The sequence below is a fragment of the Saimiri boliviensis genome, chromosome 13 (assembly GCF_048565385.1).
Source record: "Saimiri boliviensis isolate mSaiBol1 chromosome 13, mSaiBol1.pri, whole genome shotgun sequence".
NCBI classification, from domain to species: domain Eukaryota; kingdom Metazoa; phylum Chordata; class Mammalia; order Primates; family Cebidae; genus Saimiri; species Saimiri boliviensis.
The window spans coordinates 51,261,795-51,280,348 of NC_133461.1; the positions used below are offsets into that span (position 1 = coordinate 51,261,795).

The 18,554-nt window shown below is 39.1% G+C and overlaps 1 protein-coding gene across 2 annotated transcripts in view; it reads right to left on the reverse strand.

The window, feature by feature from the left end:
- TAF4B (TATA-box binding protein associated factor 4b) overlaps positions 1 to 18,554 on the reverse strand; it is a 154,133-nt gene that overhangs the window by 112,086 nt on the left and 23,493 nt on the right. For both annotated transcript variants that reach the window (XM_074383657.1, XM_010335484.3), the window contains 2 exons: positions 13,381 to 13,542; positions 13,152 to 13,274 (listed from right to left, as the gene is read on the reverse strand). In XM_074383657.1, coding sequence (XP_074239758.1) covers positions 13,152 to 13,274; positions 13,381 to 13,542 — 285 coding nt within the window. The remainder of the gene's footprint in view (positions 1 to 13,151; positions 13,275 to 13,380; positions 13,543 to 18,554) is intronic.

Genomic DNA, 18,554 nt, shown 5'->3' on the forward strand with positions numbered 1-18,554 from the left:
AAATGGCAGGATCAAATTCATACATAACAATATTAACCTTAAAAATAAATGGGCTAAATGCTCCAGTCAAAAGACACAAACTGGCAAATTGAATAAAAAGTCAAGACTCATCAGTGTGCCATATTCAGGAAACCCATCTCACATGCAAGGACACACATAGGCTAAAAATAAAGGGATGGAGGAAGATTTATGAAGCAAATGGAGAGCAAAAAAAAGCAGGGATTGCAAACCTAGTCTCTGATTAAAATAGACTTTAAACCAACAAAGATCAACAGAGACAAAAAAGGGTGTTAACATAATGGTAAAAGGATCTATGCAACAAGAAGTGCTAATGATCCTAAATATATACATATCCAATACAGGAGCACCCAGGTACATAAAGCAAGTTCTTAACGACCAACAAAGAGACTTAGACTCCCACACAGTAATAGTAGGAGACTTTTAACACTCCACTGTCAATATTAGACAGATTAACAAAACAGAAAATTAACAATGATATCCAGAACTTGAACTCAGAGCTGGACCAAGCAGACCTAATAGACATCTACAGAAATCTCCACCCCAAATCCACAGAAAATACATTCTTTTCAGCACTGCATCACACCCAATCTAAAATTGACGACATAATTGGAAGTCAATCACTCCTCAGCAAATGCAAAAGAATGGAAATCAAAACAAACAGTCTATCAGACCACAGGGCAATCAAATTAGAACTCAGGATTAAGAAACTAACTTAGAACTGTACAACTTCATGGAAACTGAAAAACTGGCTCTATTGACTGGATAAACAGTGAAATGAAGGCAGAAATAAAGATGTTCTTCAAAACCAACGAGAATGGAGACACAATGTAACAGAATCTCTGGGACACATTTAAAGCAATGTATATAAGGAAATTCATAGCAATAAATGCCCACATGAGAACCAAGGAAAGATCTAAAATCGATACCCTATTGCCAAAATTGAAAGAGCAAGATTAAAAAAAACTCAATTGCTGGCAGAAGACAAGAAATAACTAAGATCAGAGCAGAACTGAAGGAGACAGAGACACAAAAAAACCCTTCAAAAAAAATCAATAAATCAAGGAGCCTTTTTTTTTTTTTGAAAAGATAAAAAAAAATAGACTGCTGGCCAGATTAATAAAAAACAAAAGAGAGAAGAATCAAACAGATGCAATAAAAAAACAATAAAGGGGATATCACCACCAATTCCATAGAAATACAAACTACCAACAGAGATTACCACGAACAGCTCTATGCACATAAACCAGTAAATCTAGAAGAAACGGATAAATTAGTGGACACTTAGGCCCTCCCAAAACTAAACCAGGAAGAAGTTGAATCCCTCAATAGACCAATAACGAGATCTGAAGTTGAGCAGCAATTAATAGCATACCAACCAAAAAAGTCCAGGTCCAGACAGGTTCATAGTCGAATTCCACCAGACGTACAGAGGAGCTGGTACCTTTCCTTCTGAAACTATTCCAAACAATACAAAAAGAGGGAATCCTCCCTAACTCATTTTATGAGATCAACATCATCCTGATACCAAAACCAAGCAGAGACACAACTAAAAAAGAAAATTATGGGCCAATATTCATGATGAACATAGATGCAAAAATCTTCAATACAATACTGGCAAACCAACTGCAACAGCACATCAAAACACTTAACCATCACAATCAAGTAGGTTTCATCCCAGGGATGCAAGGCTGGTTTCAACATACACAAGTGTATAAACGTAATCCACCACATAAACAGAACCAAAGAAAAAACCATATGATTATCTCAATAGATGCAGACAAGGCCTTCAACAAAATTCAACAGCCCTTTATGCTAAAAACTCTCAATAAACTAGGTATTGATGGAATGAATCTCAAAATAATAAAAGCTGTTTACCACAAACTCACAGCCAGTATCATACTGAATGGGCAAAAACTGGAAGCATTCCCTTCGAAATCTGGCACTAGACAAGGGTGCCCTCTCCCACCACTCCTATTCAATATACTATTGGAAGTTCTAGCCAGAGCAATCAGGCAAGAAAAAGAAAAAAAGGGTATTCAATTAGGAAAAGAGGAAGTCAAATTGTCTCTATTTGCAGATGACATGATTGTATATTTAGAAAACCAAAATCTCCTTACGATGATAAGCCCAAAATCTCAGCCCAAAATCTCCTTGTCTCAGCCCAAAATCTCAAGAAGATAAGCAAATTCAGCAAAGTCTGAATTTGATACAAAATCAATATGCAGAAATCACAAGCATTCCTATACACCAATAAAAGACTAACAGAGAGCCAAATCACGAGTGAAAGCCCATTCACAATTGCTACAAAGAGAATAAAATACCTAGGAATATAACTAACAAAGGATGTGAAGGACCTCTTCAAGGAGGACTACAAACCACTGCTCAACGAAATAAGAGAGGACACAAACAGATGGAGAAACATTCAATGCTCATGGTTAGGAAGAATCGATATTGTAAAAATGGCCATACTGCCCAAAGTAATTTATAGATTGAATGCTATTCCCATCAAGCTACCATTGACTTTCTGCACAGATCTGGAAAGAACCATGTTAAACTTCATATGGAACCAAGAAAGAGCCCGCATAGCCAAAAATTGTAAGCAAAAAGAACAAAGCTGGAGGCATCATGCTACTTGACTTCAAACTATACTACAAGGCTACAGTAATCAAAACAGCATGGTACTGGTACCAAAACAGAGCTATAGACCAATGGAACAGAACAGAGGCCTTGGAGGCCATGCCACACATCTACAGCCCCCTGATCTTTAACAAAAACACTGGGGAAAGGACTCCCTGTTTAATAAATGGTGTTGGGAAAACTGGCTAGCAGTGTGCAGAAAACAGAAACTGGACCCATTCCTGACACCTTACACTAAAATTAACTGCAGATGGATTAAAGACTTAAACATAAGACCTAACACCATAGAAACTCTAGAAGAAAACCTAGGCAAAACCATTCAGGACATAGGCATAGGAAAGGACTTCATGACTAAAACACCGAAAGCATTGGCAACAAAAGCCAAAAGACAAATGGGATCTAATTAAACTCCAGAGCTACTGTACAGCAAAAGAAACAATGATTAGAGTGAACTGGCAACCAACAGAACAGAAAAAATTTTTGCAATCTACCATCTGACAAAGGGCTAATATCCAGAATCTACAAAGAGCTAAAACAGATTTACAAGAAAAAACAAACCCATTCAAAAGTGGGCGAAGGACATGAACACTTTTCAAAAGAAGATATATATGAGGCCAACATATGAAAAAATGCTCATCATCACTGGTCATTAGAGAAATGCAAATCAAAACCTCATTGAAATACCATCTCATCAGTTAGAATGGTGATCATCAAAAAATCTGCAGACAACAGATGCTGGAGAGGATGTAGAGAAATAGGAACACTTTTACACTGTTGGTGGGAGTGCAAATTTGTTCAATCATTGTGGAAGACAATGTGGTCCTTCCTCAAGGACATAGAAACAGAAATTCCATTTGACCCAGCAATCCCATTACTGGGTATATACCCAAAGGACTATAAATCGTTCTATTATAAAGACACATGCACATGTATGTTCACTGCAGCACTGTTTACAATAGCAGATACCTGGAACCAACCCAAAATGCCCATCGAAGATAGACTGGACAAGGAAAATGTGGCACATATACACCATGGAATACTATGCAGCCATAAAAAATGATGAGTTTGTGTCCTTTTTAGGGACATGGACGAATCTGGAAACCATCATTCTCAGCAAACTGACACAAGAACAAAAAATCAAACACCACATGTTCTCACTCATAGGCAAGTGTTGAACAATGACAACACATGGACACAGGGAGGGGAGCGTCACACACTGGGGTCTTTTCAGGGGGAATAGGGGAGGGACAGCGGTGGGTAGGGAGGTTGGGGAGAAACAACATGGGGAGAAATGCCAGATATAGGTGACAGGGGGATGGAGGCAGCAAACCACATTGCCGTGTATATACCTATGCAACAATCCTGCATGCTCTGCACAGGATCGTGTGATCCTGTGATCCTAGAACCTAAAGTACAATAAAAAATAAAAAGAAATGCTACTGATTTTTGTACACTGATTTTGCACTTGAAACTTTAGAAAAATCTTTTATCAGTTCTAGAAGCCTTTTGGCAGAGTCTCTAAGGTTTTCTACGCATAGAATCGTATCATCAGTGAATAGAGAGTTTCCTTCCTTCTTTTCCTATTTGGAGGCCTTTTATTTCTTCCTCTTGCCTGACTGCTCTGATTAGAACTTCCAGTATTATGTTAAATAGGAATGGTGAGACCTTGTCTTGTTCCAGTTCTCAAGGGAGATGGTTTGAGCTTTTGCCCATTCAGTATGATGCTGGCTATGGATCTACAAGACTATTTCAGAATGCCATCACGAATCCATAACAGCAGTTCCAAAGAACTGAGGAATCTTTACACTATTTAGGCATTTCAAGGGTATGTGCAGTCTAAATTATTTTCCATTAATACTAAGATCTTGGAGAGAAAGTCTTTTTCACTAAGCTAACATTTACAAAGACGATGCAAAGGTAAAAGTGGGTAAAACTACTGGTAAGAAAGGCAAAGTCAAAGTCAAACAGCAATCATCACATTCTACAGTGCTATGTGGTTGGAGATGAAAACAAACAGAAAGCCAAGCACAGTGCTCGTGCCTGTAATCTCAGTACGTCGGTGGGCAAAGGCTACAGGATCACTTGAGGCCAGGAGTTGGGAGACTAGCCTGGGCAACACAGCGAGACACTGTCACTACAAAAGGGAATATTCTGGCTAATTTTTAAATACTTTTTGTAGCTACATGGAGGCTGAAGTGGAAGGAGCCCTTGAGCCCATAAATTTGAGGCTACAGTAAGCTAGGATCATGTCACTGCCCTTCAGCTTGAGCAACAGAGCAAGACTCTTAGTCTAAATAATAAAAATAGAGTCATTTTCAGTTTGAAACATCCTTGGATGAAGCAGTAAAAATTTACTAAATCTCAACTCTTCAGTAGAAATCTCTTTAATATTGTGTGTAACAAAATAGGAACCACACATAAAGCACTTCTGTTGCAGACCAAATACCAGAATCATGAAAAGCACTGTGATTGAGTCGCTAGCTGAACTAGCCACCTTTTTTAATTTTTACTGAAAAGAATGACAAAACAATTGTTGTTATTCAGACTTAGGTATTTAGATAGTTTCTCAAAAACAAACTAAGCCTCTAACAGTAAGGAAAACAATTGATTCTATTTGTTGCTAATGATAAAACTAAAGCTCTCAAACCAAATCAGAATTCTGAAAAATTTACAACCACTATTCTGCGCTTGACAGCTTCCTGGTACAATAATTTTCTAATGAGGTGGTTATTTTTATAATTACATATTATAATAAATTTATAAATATTATAATTTATTATATATAATAAATTATAGTAAATTTATAAATAATAAATAATCATTATTATTTTTATAATCTAATGGGCATGTTATTTTTATACCTTTTTTTTTTCTTTAATAGAGATGGGGTGTCACCATGTTGGCCAGGCTGGTCTCAAACTCCTGACGTCAGGTGATCCACCCATCTAGGCCTCCCAAAGTGCTGGGATTACAGGTGTTAGCCACCATGCCTGGCCTATTTTTATATCTTAAATAACAAATCTGGAAACATTTGGAAGATGCATAACTCAGTGAACCAGTATTTTCCCAATGAACAATGAATGTCATTACAAAAATCATACCTGGGTAAAAGATACAGAGTGCAAGAAAAACCAGCACACTCTAAAGAATATCAACCATGAAAAACAAAACAAAACAAAAAGAATATCAACCATGATCTGGAGAAAAGCTACTTTAATAAAATGATGACTATTCCAACCACCTCTCTTCACAAGACCAGATACTCTGCAAATACTCCCAACAAAATAACTTACACAACCCAGTTTAAATGCAGAAGCAGAAGAATCCAGCTGTTTTCCATTAGATCAGTCACTAAGGAGATTCACAAAAAATGTACAGCAATGCCACTCTTCTCATTCAATTTTGTTGTTGTCTTGAAAACCCAGTTTTCACTTAAATGTTAGTTATGTTAACATTTAATGGGTTTCCTTTTTTTTTTTTTTTTTTTTAAATAATAAACTAGCTAGGCACAGTGGTTCATGCCTATAATCCTAGCACTTTGTGAGGCTGAGATGGGATGATTACCTGAGCTCAGGAGTTGAAGATCATCCTGGGCATCATAGCAAGACACTGTCTCTACAAAACATCAAAAACTTAGCTGGATGCAGTGGCACTCGTCAGGGGTCCCAGTTACCGAGGAGGCTGAGGCTGGAGGATCGCTTGATCCCAGGAGGGTCAAGACTGCAGTGAGCCTTATTCATGCCACTGTACTCCAGCCTGGGTGACAGAGTAAGGCCTTATCGCAAAAAAAAAAAAAAAATTTTAACAAAAAAATTATGAGCATTTTTCAACGTTACCCCCAAAAAGCAAAATGCCTAGGGGAGTTCTCAATTTTTAAGAATATAAAGGTATGCTGAAATAAAAATATTTTTGAACTGCTGTTTTTCTTTATATATATATTATAGTTTAATTTCTGGGGTACATGTGTAGATCTTGCAGGATTGTTACATAGGTATACACATGCCATGGTGGTTTGCTGCCTCCATCCTCCCAATACCTACATTAGATTTTTCCCAATGTTATCCCTTCCCAATCTCCCAACCCACTGCTATCCTTCCACTAGCCCCCCACTTCCCAATAAAGGTGTGATGTTCCCCTCCCAGCGTCCATGTGTTCTCACTGTTCAACACCTATGAGTGAGAACATGCAGTGTTTGGTTTTCTGTTCTTGCGTCAGTTTGCTGAGAATGATGATTTCCAGATTTACCCATGTCCTGCAAAGGACATGAACTCATCCTTTCTTATGGCTGCATAGTATTCCATGGTGTATATGTGCCACATTTTCCTCCTCCAGTCCAATACTGATAGGCATTTCGGTTGGTTCCAGGTCTTTGCTATTGTAAACAGTGCCAAAATGAACATACATTGCATGTGTCCTTATAACACAGTGATTTATAATCCTTTGGGTATATACCGAGTAATGGGATTGCTGGGTCAAATGGAATTTCTATTTCTAGATCCTTGAGGAATCACCATACTGTCTTCCGCAATGGTTGAGCAAATACGCACTCACACCAACAGTGTAAGAGTGCTCCTATTTCTCCACATCCTTTCCAGCATCCATTGTCTCCAGATTTTTTGATGCTCGCCATTCTCATTGCCGTGAGATGGTATCTCAATGAAGTTTTGATTTGCATTTCTCTAATGACCAGTGATGATGAGCATTTTTTCATATTTTTGTTGCCTCATAAATACCTCCTTTTGAAAACTGTCTGTTCATATCCTTCGCCCACTTTTGGATGGGGTTATTTTTTTCTTGTAAATCTGCTTTAGTTCTGTATACATTCTGGATATTAGCCCTTTGTCAGATGGGTAGATTGCAAAAAATTTTCTCATTCTGTTTGCTGATGGGTTGTTTCCTTTGCTGTACAGAAGCTCTGGAGTTTAATTAGATCCCATTTGTCTATTTTGGCTTTTGGTGCCATTGCTTTTGGTGTTTTAGTCATGGAGTCCTTGCCTATGCCTATGTCCTGGGTTTTATTGATATTAGGTCTTATGTTTAAGTCTTTAATCCGTCAGGAGTTAATTTTTGCATAAGGTGTAAGGAAGGGGTCCAGTTTCAGCTTTCTGTACATGGATAACCAGTTTTCCCAACACCATTTATTAAACAGGGAGTCCTTTCCCCATTGCTTGTTTTTGTCAAAGATCGGAGGGTTGTAGATGTGTGGCATGGCCTCCAAGGCCTCTGTTCTGTTCCATTGGTCTATAGCTCTGTTTTGGTACCAGTACCATGCTGTTTTGATTACTGTAGCCTTGTATAGTTTGAAGTCAAGTAGCATGATGCCTCCAGCTTTGTTCTTTTTGCTTACAATTTTTGGCTATGCGGGCTCTTTCTTGGTTCCATATGAAGTTTAACATGGTTCTTTCCAGATCTGTGCAGAAAGTCAATGGTAGCTTGATGGGAATAGCATTCAATCTATAAATTACTTTGGGCAGTATGGCCATTTTTACAATATCGATTCTTCCTAACCATGAGCATTGAATGTTTCTCCATCTGTTTGTGTCCTCTCTTATTTCGTTGAGCAGTGGTTTGTAGTCCTCCTTGAAGAGGTCCTTCACATCCTTTGTTAGTTGTATTCCTAGGTATTTTATTCTCTTTGTAGCAATTGTGAATGGGAGTTTACTCATGATTTGGCTCTGTTTGTAGATTATCTGTACATAGGAATGATTGTGATTTTTGCACATTGATTTTGTATCCTGAGACTCTGCTCAAGTTGCTTATCATCTTCAGGAGATTTTGGGCTGAGACAAAGGAGTCTTCTAAATATACAATAATGTCATCTGCAAATAGAGACAATTTGACTTCCTCTTTTCCTAACTGAATACCCTTTATTTCTTTTTCTTGCCTGACTGCTGTGGCTAAAATTTCCAATGCTACGTTAAATAGGAGTGGTGAGAGAGGGCACCCTTGTCTAGTGCCAGATTTCAAAGAGAATGCTTCCAGTTTTTGCCCATTCAGTATGATACTGGGTATGAGTGTGTCGTAAATAGCTTTTATTATTTTGAGATTCATTCCACCTTTATTGAGAGTTTTTAGCGTAAAGGGCTATTGAATTTTGCTGAAGGCCTTCTCTGCATCTATTGAGATAATCATGTGGTTTTTGTCTTTGGTCTGGTTTACGTGGTGTTTGGTTCTGGTTTACGTGGTATTTGCGTATGCTGAACCAGCCTTGCATCCCTATGATGAAGCCTACTTGATTGTGATGGATAAGTTTTTTGATGTGCTGTTGCATTCGGTTTGCCAGTACTGTACTGAAGATTTTTGCATTGATGTTCATCATAGATATTGGCCTATAATTTTCTTTTTTAGTTGTGTCTCTGCTTGGTTTTGGTATCAGGATGATGTTGGTCTCATAAAGTGAGTTAGGGAGGATTCTCTCTTTTTGTATTGTTTGGAATAGTTTCAGAAGGAAAGGTACCAGCTCCTCTTTGTATGTCTGGCAGGATTCGGCTGTGAACCCATCTGGACCTGGACTTTTTTTGGTTGGTAGGCTATTAATTGCTGCTCAGCTTCAGACCTCGTTATTGGTCTATTCAGGGATTCAACTTCTTCCTGGCTTAGTTTTGGGATGGTGCAAGTGTCCAGGAATTTACCCATTTCTTCCAGATTTAACGGTTTATGTGCATAGAGCTGTTTGTAGTAATCTCTGATGGTGGCTTGTATTTCTATGGAATCAGTGGTGATATCCCCTTTATCATTTTTTATTGCATCTATTTGATTCTTCTCTCTTTTCTATTAGTCTGGCTAGCAGTCTATTCATTTTGTTGACTTTTTTAAAAAAAACAGCTTCTGGATTCAACGATTTTTTAGAAGGGCTTTTTGTGTCTCTATCTCTTTTCAGTTCTGCTCTGATCTTAGTTATTTCTTGTCTTCTGCTAGCTTTTGAATTTGTTTGATTGTGTTCCTCTAGTTTTTTAAATTGTGATGATAGGGTGTTGATTTTAGATCTTTATTTGCTTCTCATGTGGGCATTTAGTGATATAAATTTCCCCTAGACACTGCTTTAAATGTATCCCAGAGATTCTATTAGGTTGTGTCTTCTTTCTCACTGGTTTCAAAGAACATCTTTATTTCTGCCTTCATATCATTATTTATCCAGTAGTCATTCAGGAGAAGGTTGTACATTTTCCATGTAGTTGTGTTTTTCTTTTTTTTTTTGAGATGGAGTTTCACTCTTGTTACCCAGGCTGGAGTGCAATGGCGCAATCTCGGCTCACCGCAACCTCCGCCTCCTGGGTTCAGGCAATTCTCCTGCCTCAGCCTCCTGAGTAGCTGGGATTACAGGCATGTGCCACCACGCCCAGCTAATTTTTTGTATTTTTAGTAGAGACGGGGTTTCACCATGTTGATCAGGATGGTCTCGATCTTTCGACCTTGTGATCCACCCGCCTCGGCCTCCCAAAGTGCTGGGATTACAGGCTTGAGCCACCGCGCCCGGCCAGTTGTGTGGTTTTGAATGAGTTTCTTAATCCTGAGTTCTAATTTAATTGCAGTTATCTGAGCGACTGGTTGTTATAATTTCTGTTCTTTTGCATTTGCTGAGGAGTAATTTACTTCCAATTATGTGGTCGATTTTAGAGTAAGTGTGATGTGGTGCTGAGAAGAATGTATATTCTGTGGATTTTGGGTGGAGATTTCTGTAGATGTCTATTAGGTCCACTTGGTCCGGTTCTGCATTCAAGTCCTGGATATTATTGTTGATTCTCTGTCTCACTGATCTGTCTGATATTGACAGTGGAATGTTAAAGTCTCCCACTATTATTGTGTGGGAGTCTAAGTTTCTTTGTAGGTCGTTAAAAACTTGCTTTATGTACCTGGGCGTTCCTGTATTGGGTGCATATATATTTAGGATCATTAGCGCTTCTTGTTGTATTGATCCTTTTACCATTACGTAATGCCTCCACCTCCTGGGTTCAAGGGATGGTTTAAGAAAATACTTTAGGCTGGGTGTGGTGGCTCATGCCTGTAATCCCAGCACTTTGGGAGGCCAAGGTGGGTAGATCGCTTGAGGTCAGGATGGCCAACGTGGCAAAACCTCGTCTCTTCTAAAAATACAAAAATTAGCTGGGTGTGGTGGCGTGTGCCTGTAATCCCAGCTGCTTGAGAGGCTGAGGCAGGAGAATCCCTTGAACCCAGGAGGCAGAGGTTGCAGTGAGCTGAGACGGCGCCACTGCACTCCAGCCTGGGTGGCAGTGAGACTCCATCTTAAAAAAAAAAAAAAAAGAGCCAGGCGCGGTGGCTCACGCCTATAATCCCAGCACTTTGGGAGGCCGAGACAGGTGGATCATGAGGTCAAGAGATCGAGACCATCCTGGTCAACATGGTGAAACCCCGTCTCTACTAAAAATACAAAAAATCAGCTGGGCATGATGGCACGTGCCTATAATCCCAGCTACTGAGGAGGCTGAGGCAGGAGAATTGCCTGAACCCAGGAGGCGGAGGTTGCGGTAAGCCAAGATCGCGCCATTGCACTCCAGCCTGGGTAACAAGAGCGAAACTCTGTCTCAAAAAAAAAAAGACACGCAAAAGTTGAATCAAAAACTTATTAGTATACCACATTTTAGACATCTAAAATAAAAACATCTTCCCAAATGGAAAACTAATCATTTCAAATGTGCTCTATTTCTAACATCTTACAGGCAACATTAAAAATAATAGTAAAGAAGACATTTTAATATTTATATACTATGATTGTTTTTGCTGCGTAATACTTGACATATACACATTTTCTTTGTTTTTTGAGACAAAGTTTTGCTCTTGTTGCCCATGCTGGAGTGCAATGGCACAATATTGGCTCACTACAATCTCTGCTTCCTGGGTTCAAGCATTTCACCTGCCTCAGCTTCCCAAGGAGTTGGGATTACAAGTGCCCACCATCATGCCCAGCTAATTCTTCACATTTTTAGTAGAGACGAGATTTCACCATGTTGGCCAGGCTGGTCTTGAACTCCTGATCTCAGGTGATCCACCCGCCTTGGCCTCCCAAAGTTCTGGAATTTCAGGAATGAGCCACTGTGCCCAGCCTGAAATATACGCATTTTCTACTGGGAAAAGGGGACAATTTTTATGTGAAAAATACAATTCTAATTACATGGTGAGAGAACTCTGTGTATTATAGTAGTTCAAAAAAAATCCAAGTCCATTTGTCTGTTATATCCTCAGCACGTCTTAAGTATATCATATGAAATATTTGCTAACTTCTTCCTTCACTCTTTTTAGTGTACCTATGTAATTTTACCTGAAAGAGGATGTAAGAAACCAAAGGAATACAATTTGGTAGCTAAAAGACACAGTATCTTGGTACTCATTGAAACATCAACAATCTTTATGTTTATTCTTCTTATCTTATAGATAGGGAAAGTGAGGCCTAAGAGCATTAATAACTTCTGTGGTCCCAAAGTTTGGTGTCTGTCTGGACATATGAGAACTGAATTTCATTATCTATTGACAGCCTAACTTTCTGAGATTTCAAAATTCTTTTTTTATTTTTTTTGGAGACAGAGTCTTGCTCTCTCTCCAAGGCTGGAGTGCAGTGTTGCAATCTCAGCTTACTGCAACCTCCACCTTCCAGGTTCATGCAATTCTCCTGCCTCAGCCTCCCAACTAGCTGAGATTACAAGCATGTGCCACCACAACTGGCTAATATCTGTATTTTTAGTAGAGATGAAGTTTCACCATATTGGCAAGGCTGGTCTCAAACTCCTGACCTCAGGTGATCCAACTGCCTTGAAGTGCTGGGATTACAGGCTATGAGCTACTGCACCCAGCCGAGACTTCATAATTCTAATAACAACTTCCAGTTGACTAAATAACGAACCTTCTCTCCAAGGCTCTTTGTAGGCTAATGGAGGCAAGACTGATGTACAGAAATTATATATATATAATTTCTATATATACACATACATACGTAAAAACATCACGCTGCATACCTTAAACATGTACAATAAAAAATAAAAGGTAAATTTTAAAAAGAAATACACATTAGGTCTATTTAGCCAAGATTTATAGTCATTACAAAGCTTTCAAGAAACAAAAACAAAATTTATCAAGAACTACACTTAAACTAAATCACAGGCCAGGCTTGATGGCTCATGCCTGTAATCGTAACACATTGGGATGCCAGGGCAAGCACATCACTTGAGGCCAGGAGTTCGAGACCAGCCTGGCCAATGGCAAAACCCTATCTTTACTAAAAACACAAAAATTAGCCAAGCATGGTGTTACACACCTGTAATCCCAGCTACTCGGGAGGCTGAGGCACAAGAATCACTTGAAGTCAAGAGGCAGAGAGTGCAATGAGCCAAGATCACACCACTGCACTCCAGTCTGGGCAACAGAGCGAGACTCTGTCTCAAAAATAAATAAATAAATCTTATTTAAAAACATGCATTTCCCAATAAAAACATGTTACATGGATTCTTCCAGAACTGGCAGGATTTTATAGCACTACTTACCAAAAGTTGTTCCACCAGCTTCTTCACATTTTGCCCCATTTCTGGGGACTGTGATCCACCACATGCTAGTTTTATTAACATTGCAAGGAAGTTCTTGCATTTCTTCACATTTTCTATCATTGTCTAAATATGAAAATATAAATATAAGGAAACACAAGTGTTAGTAAGCAAACAATTCAAAAAAACTTGCAAGGAACTAGATTTATATAAGGTACAAGTAAGAGCTTACCGGAGAATGATTAATCTGAACAGCTGCTGAGTTCTCTGCTTTAAGATTGGGCTCATTTGAGGGGGTGGATGATGCTCCCAAACTTGAAGGCTTCAGGGTAGTTACAGTATTCACTGGCTTTCCAGGAGTTACTGTGACAACACTGGGTGGCACAGTCACAGACTGAAATTACAGGTATTAAATATTTAGGCATGTATTACTCTGATCCATTAGTCAGTGCCTCATTTCACACTCATCAGACAAGTTAATTTTGACATCTTTGCTTTTATGTTATGCTCTACTAGTCTAAAGCAATAAAACACAGCTCTAGGAACTCGGGAGTCTAGCAGATCTGGGTTTCATTCTCACCCCATCTACCATTTCATTACCGCCTACCAAATGTTGACTGCAGGCAAGTTGCTTATTCCTGCTAATCCCGATTACTCTCTGCAAAAACAGGGATAGGAAGGGTACCTGCTGTCCTAGGATTTTTGTGAAAAACAGTACTAAAGCAAATAAGTCCTCAAAAATTAGCATTAAGGCCAGGTGCAGTGGCTCACGCCTGTAATCCCAACACTTTGGGAGGCGGAGGTGGGTGGATCACAAGGTCAGGAGTCTGAGACCAGCCTGACCAACATGGTGAAATCCCGTCTCTAATAAAAATACAAAAATTAGCTGGGCATGGTGGCACATGCCTGTAATCCCAGCTACTCAGGAGGCTGAGGCAAGAGAATTGCCTGAACCTGGAAAGCGGAGGTTGCAGTAAGCCAAGATCGTGCCACTGCACTCCAGCCTGGGCAACAGAGTGAGACTTTGACTCAAAAAAAAGGAAAAAAAAAAGTATTAATACTCTAAGAAGTATTTGAAAGTATTTGAAAGTCTTTATATGAGAACATAGAATATTCTGTTATTTCTTAAGTATAAAGCAGAGCAATCTACTTATTATCTAACATTCAGATAAACAGCTTTTATGTAGACCATTAAAGTAAGCATGAAGAATATTATAAAATGTGGTATCTTATTCTCACACTGAAAAGAATTTTAGTTGTTTCTTCTACCATCAAAATAAGGTGTGACTCTAGCACCACCTGCAGGACAAAAACCTCATACAAGAAATCACAAGTCAGGTAGTAACTTAGAAAATCACATTGAGATAAAGCAACAATCTAATTTAGTGTTAAAGACAAACACTAAAAGTTACAGAACATAAAAGTCTGGGAGACAGGGATAAAGAATAGTATTTACAATTCAAACAAAAAACTGAACAATGCACCATCATTTAATTTAAATGTCTATGTTCTACAGGCCTGCAACACAAAAAGGTTGTTGCTATCACCTTCAAGAAAATTTCTTCCATAATAGTCAAAATAGGTAAATCTGAACGTACACCAGAATCTCCCACATTAGAGAGACTGGAGCATATATCAGACAAGAATGTTCTGAGGGTAAAAAAAAGGGAAGAAGGCCAAGTGCAGTGGCTTACACTTACAATCCCAGCACTTTGGAAGGCTGCAGCAGTAGGACTGCTTGAGGACAGGAGTTTGAGATCGGTCTGGGTTACATAACAAGACTCTATCTCCATAAAAACAAATTTTTCTTTACAAACAGAAAGAACATTTAAAATGCTGAGAACTGATAAAAGGAGAGGGGTGGAGACACATAGTAGCCCTAGGGTGGGCTTGGGGGAGGGGTATATGGGCCTTCATTTTACTATTTTTTTAACATACATATTACATATGTGTGCATGCATATTACATGTAGTCTTTTGTTTGCATGTATATTTCATAATATATAATAAAAATATTAAATCCTGTAGGCTAATACATTTGAAACAAAACTGAAAGGATTTTTGGAAAAACATGAAATAACAGAATCAGCATAAAACACAGAAACTGGAATAGACAAATTTAAAAAATTGAAATGATAACCAAAACGACCTCCCTCCCTCAAGTCTCCAGGATCAGATACTTTCCATGTGATTTTTCCACACTTTTGCATACCTCCTGTCTCATGTAATATGTTCTAGAAAAACACAATAGGGAAAGCTGTTCAGTTCATTTTATGAGACAGGCTGTAACATATTTCAAAATTGAATAAAAATAATAGAATAAAAGTAAACTAAAGGTTCACCTAGCAAAAACTTTCATAAAAATTTTAAATTACTGATTAATGAGGACTAAAACTAATATAAAAATTTTAAATAAAAAAGATAAAATTAAAAATTACCCCTAAATTAGTACGATTTTGTTAAATATAGATAGAGCCTCAAAGGCCACATTCAAAGAGAAGTCTCCCTCCTTTCTGCATCCTTAGTCTTGATCTCTGGAGACAACTACCACTCAGTTTCTTCTGAATTCTTCTGGAGATTTTTCTAATACATTTTTAGTTTTCGATACAGTAAATAAGCCTCTTCCTTCAGTAAGTTTATCTTATAATCAGTAATTAACTCTGTACTGCCATATTTGAGGAAGTGCAATGTGAAATTTTAGCTGGTAGTTATGATCACCTCTGAGTACTGATGGGAAAGGTTCCTTGGGGGCCATACTGTCCCCATCCCTCAGGAAGCAAACTAAGGCCCAACTGAAATGTGAGGTAAGGAAAAATGTACTTTGTAGGTAGAGGGGGCATTTATGGCATTCTACTTTCCTTGTCAATATTTTATCCTGTCTCCAGTAAAAGAAAATCTGTCCTTCATAACACTTTCTAGTATAGCTACTACCTGTATCTTACCACAGGGGTCCCCAGCCTCTGTGCCACAGGCAGAAATAGGTCTGTGGCCTGTTAGGAACCTGGCCACAGAGCAGGAGGCGAGTGAGCATTACTGCCTGAGCTTCACCTCCTGTCAGATCAGCAATGCCATTAGATTCTCACAGCAGCATGAACCTTCTGGTGAACTCTGCATGCAGGGGGATTTAGGATGCACTCTCCTCGTGAGAATCGAATGCCTGATGATCTTGATAGACTCAGCAAAAGATAAGGAGAAAGGTCCCAGAAGAATCTCCCTCGCGCCTGTGCACTGGGGTTGGGGTGGGGTGGGGTGGGGTGAGGGTGGGGGTTGGGGTGGAGCCTCGGGAAGATCGCACCCTTTGCAGTGGGGAGGAGTCTGGCCTCTCCTGTTCCCGTGTAGTGACTCCAAAATTCAATCTGTGAGAAGGGGGCCTCTTAACAGGAACCCCTCTTGCTTTGCTGAGTTTTTTTTTCCTTTTGGCCAATAAATTCCATTCCCCTCACCCTTCAAAGAGTCTTTTTTTTTTTTTTTTTTTGACACAGAGTCTCGCTTTGTCACCCAGGCTGTAATACAGTGGCGCAATCTGGGCTTACTGCAACCTCCGCCTCCTGGGTTCAAGCGATTCTCCTGCCTCAGCCTCCTAAATAGCTGGGATTACAGGCCCCACCACCATCCCCGGCTCATTTTTGTATTTTTAGTAGAGACAGGGTTTCACCATTTTGGCCAAGCTGGTCTCGAGCTCACACCTGTAATCCCAGCACTTTGGGAGGCCAAGACAGGCGAATCACGAGTTCAGGGGTTCGAGACCAATCTGGCCAACATAGTGAAACCCCATCTTAAAAAAAAAAAAAAAACTACTAATATAGGCTGGGTGCAGTGGCTGATACCTATAATCCCAATATTTTGTGAGGCCAAGGTGGGAGGATTTGGTTGAGCCCCAGGAGTTCAAGGAGAGCCTGGGCAACAAACAGAGTGAGATCTCATCTCTATTTTTTAAATATTTTAACTACAAATATAATTAGTGTTCACCGACTATAATTACTAAGTAAATGAACACAAGCTTTCATGTTCTAGAACTGTTAACACTTCAACATATATTCAGAGAGCACAGAAATAGAACTGTGGCTGTACCTGGCAGGGGACAGATTAAAGTCCACAGATGTGGAAAATCCCTAATACACTCTAAGAAGTAATATCCAAGAAACTCACTTTACCACTAAACTGGCTCCCAAAAGGGCCCTGAAGAAGTAGTGGAGTTCCTTCAGTTATCCCAGCACAACATAATTTGCTCTCTGTATCCTGAAAAGCCGCAATGTACAAATGGCAATCTTAAGTATCTAATATCATGCTGCTAAGTATGTTTTTTCTCTGCAATATATTTTTTTAACCTGTGATGTTATTTATGTGCTCAATCTTTCAAAACTACATCCAATGAAAAACTGATATACTCAAAGTACTGATAGTCTAAAGTGGCTAACTTCTTCATAAAACAATATGATAGTAGCTACCAATAGGCCTAAATTTATACCCTTTGGCCCAATAGTCTCCTCAGAATTTATCCTAAGAAAAAAATACACTAGGTTTTGAGATAATCAGTACATAGGTCATTAAGAACAGTTTCCAGACTCAGATAAAGGCTCAAATCCTCACTCTGCCACATATTAGCGTAAATCAGGCAAGCTTCTTAACCTCTCATAAAAAATGGAGATAACATTTCCTTTTGTATAGTCACAAGGATAAAGCAAGATTATGAATGTAAGGCACCTTAAAAAGTATCAAGCATGTTGAGTGCCAATTAAAAATACTATGTTTAAAACCAGATTCACTGCTCATCATTTCTGTTAGGGAAAAAGAATGTGAGCAGTATGGTTAAATAAAGTTTGGAACACCAAAAGAAGGTCTGATCCACTAGTATGGGATTACACATGCTCCAAGAAGATGCATAGTCCCAGGACTATGGGACTCACTGGTTGTATCACATATGTCTTGACTCAGAAACTAGGAGTCTAGTAAAATATTAGAATAGCCTGCAGGAGGTACAGGTGAAGTACACACACACAGGCAATACTTCATGAGAATAGGATTCCACCCTCCCAGACTCAGCATACTCATTTAATCAAAAATTTCCATAAGGTACTATGTCCCCAATAGGACAAACTCACAGATCAAGGAATCAAGGAGAAGCAGCATGAATGGCCCCACTTACCACCACTCACAACAAAGACTCACTGGAGGACTTTGTGTTTCCCATTTCTGCCCGCAAGAAGCAAACACCTCCACCAAAGGACAAAGCAAGAGTCCCTATAAATAGACACTAAGAATAGACACTAAGAGCCAGGCATGGTGGTTCACGCCTGTAATCCCAACATTTTGGAGGGCTGATGTAGACAGATTACGTAGTCAGGAGTTCAATACCAGCCTGGCCAACATGGTGAAACCCCATCCTTACTAAAAATACAAAAAATCA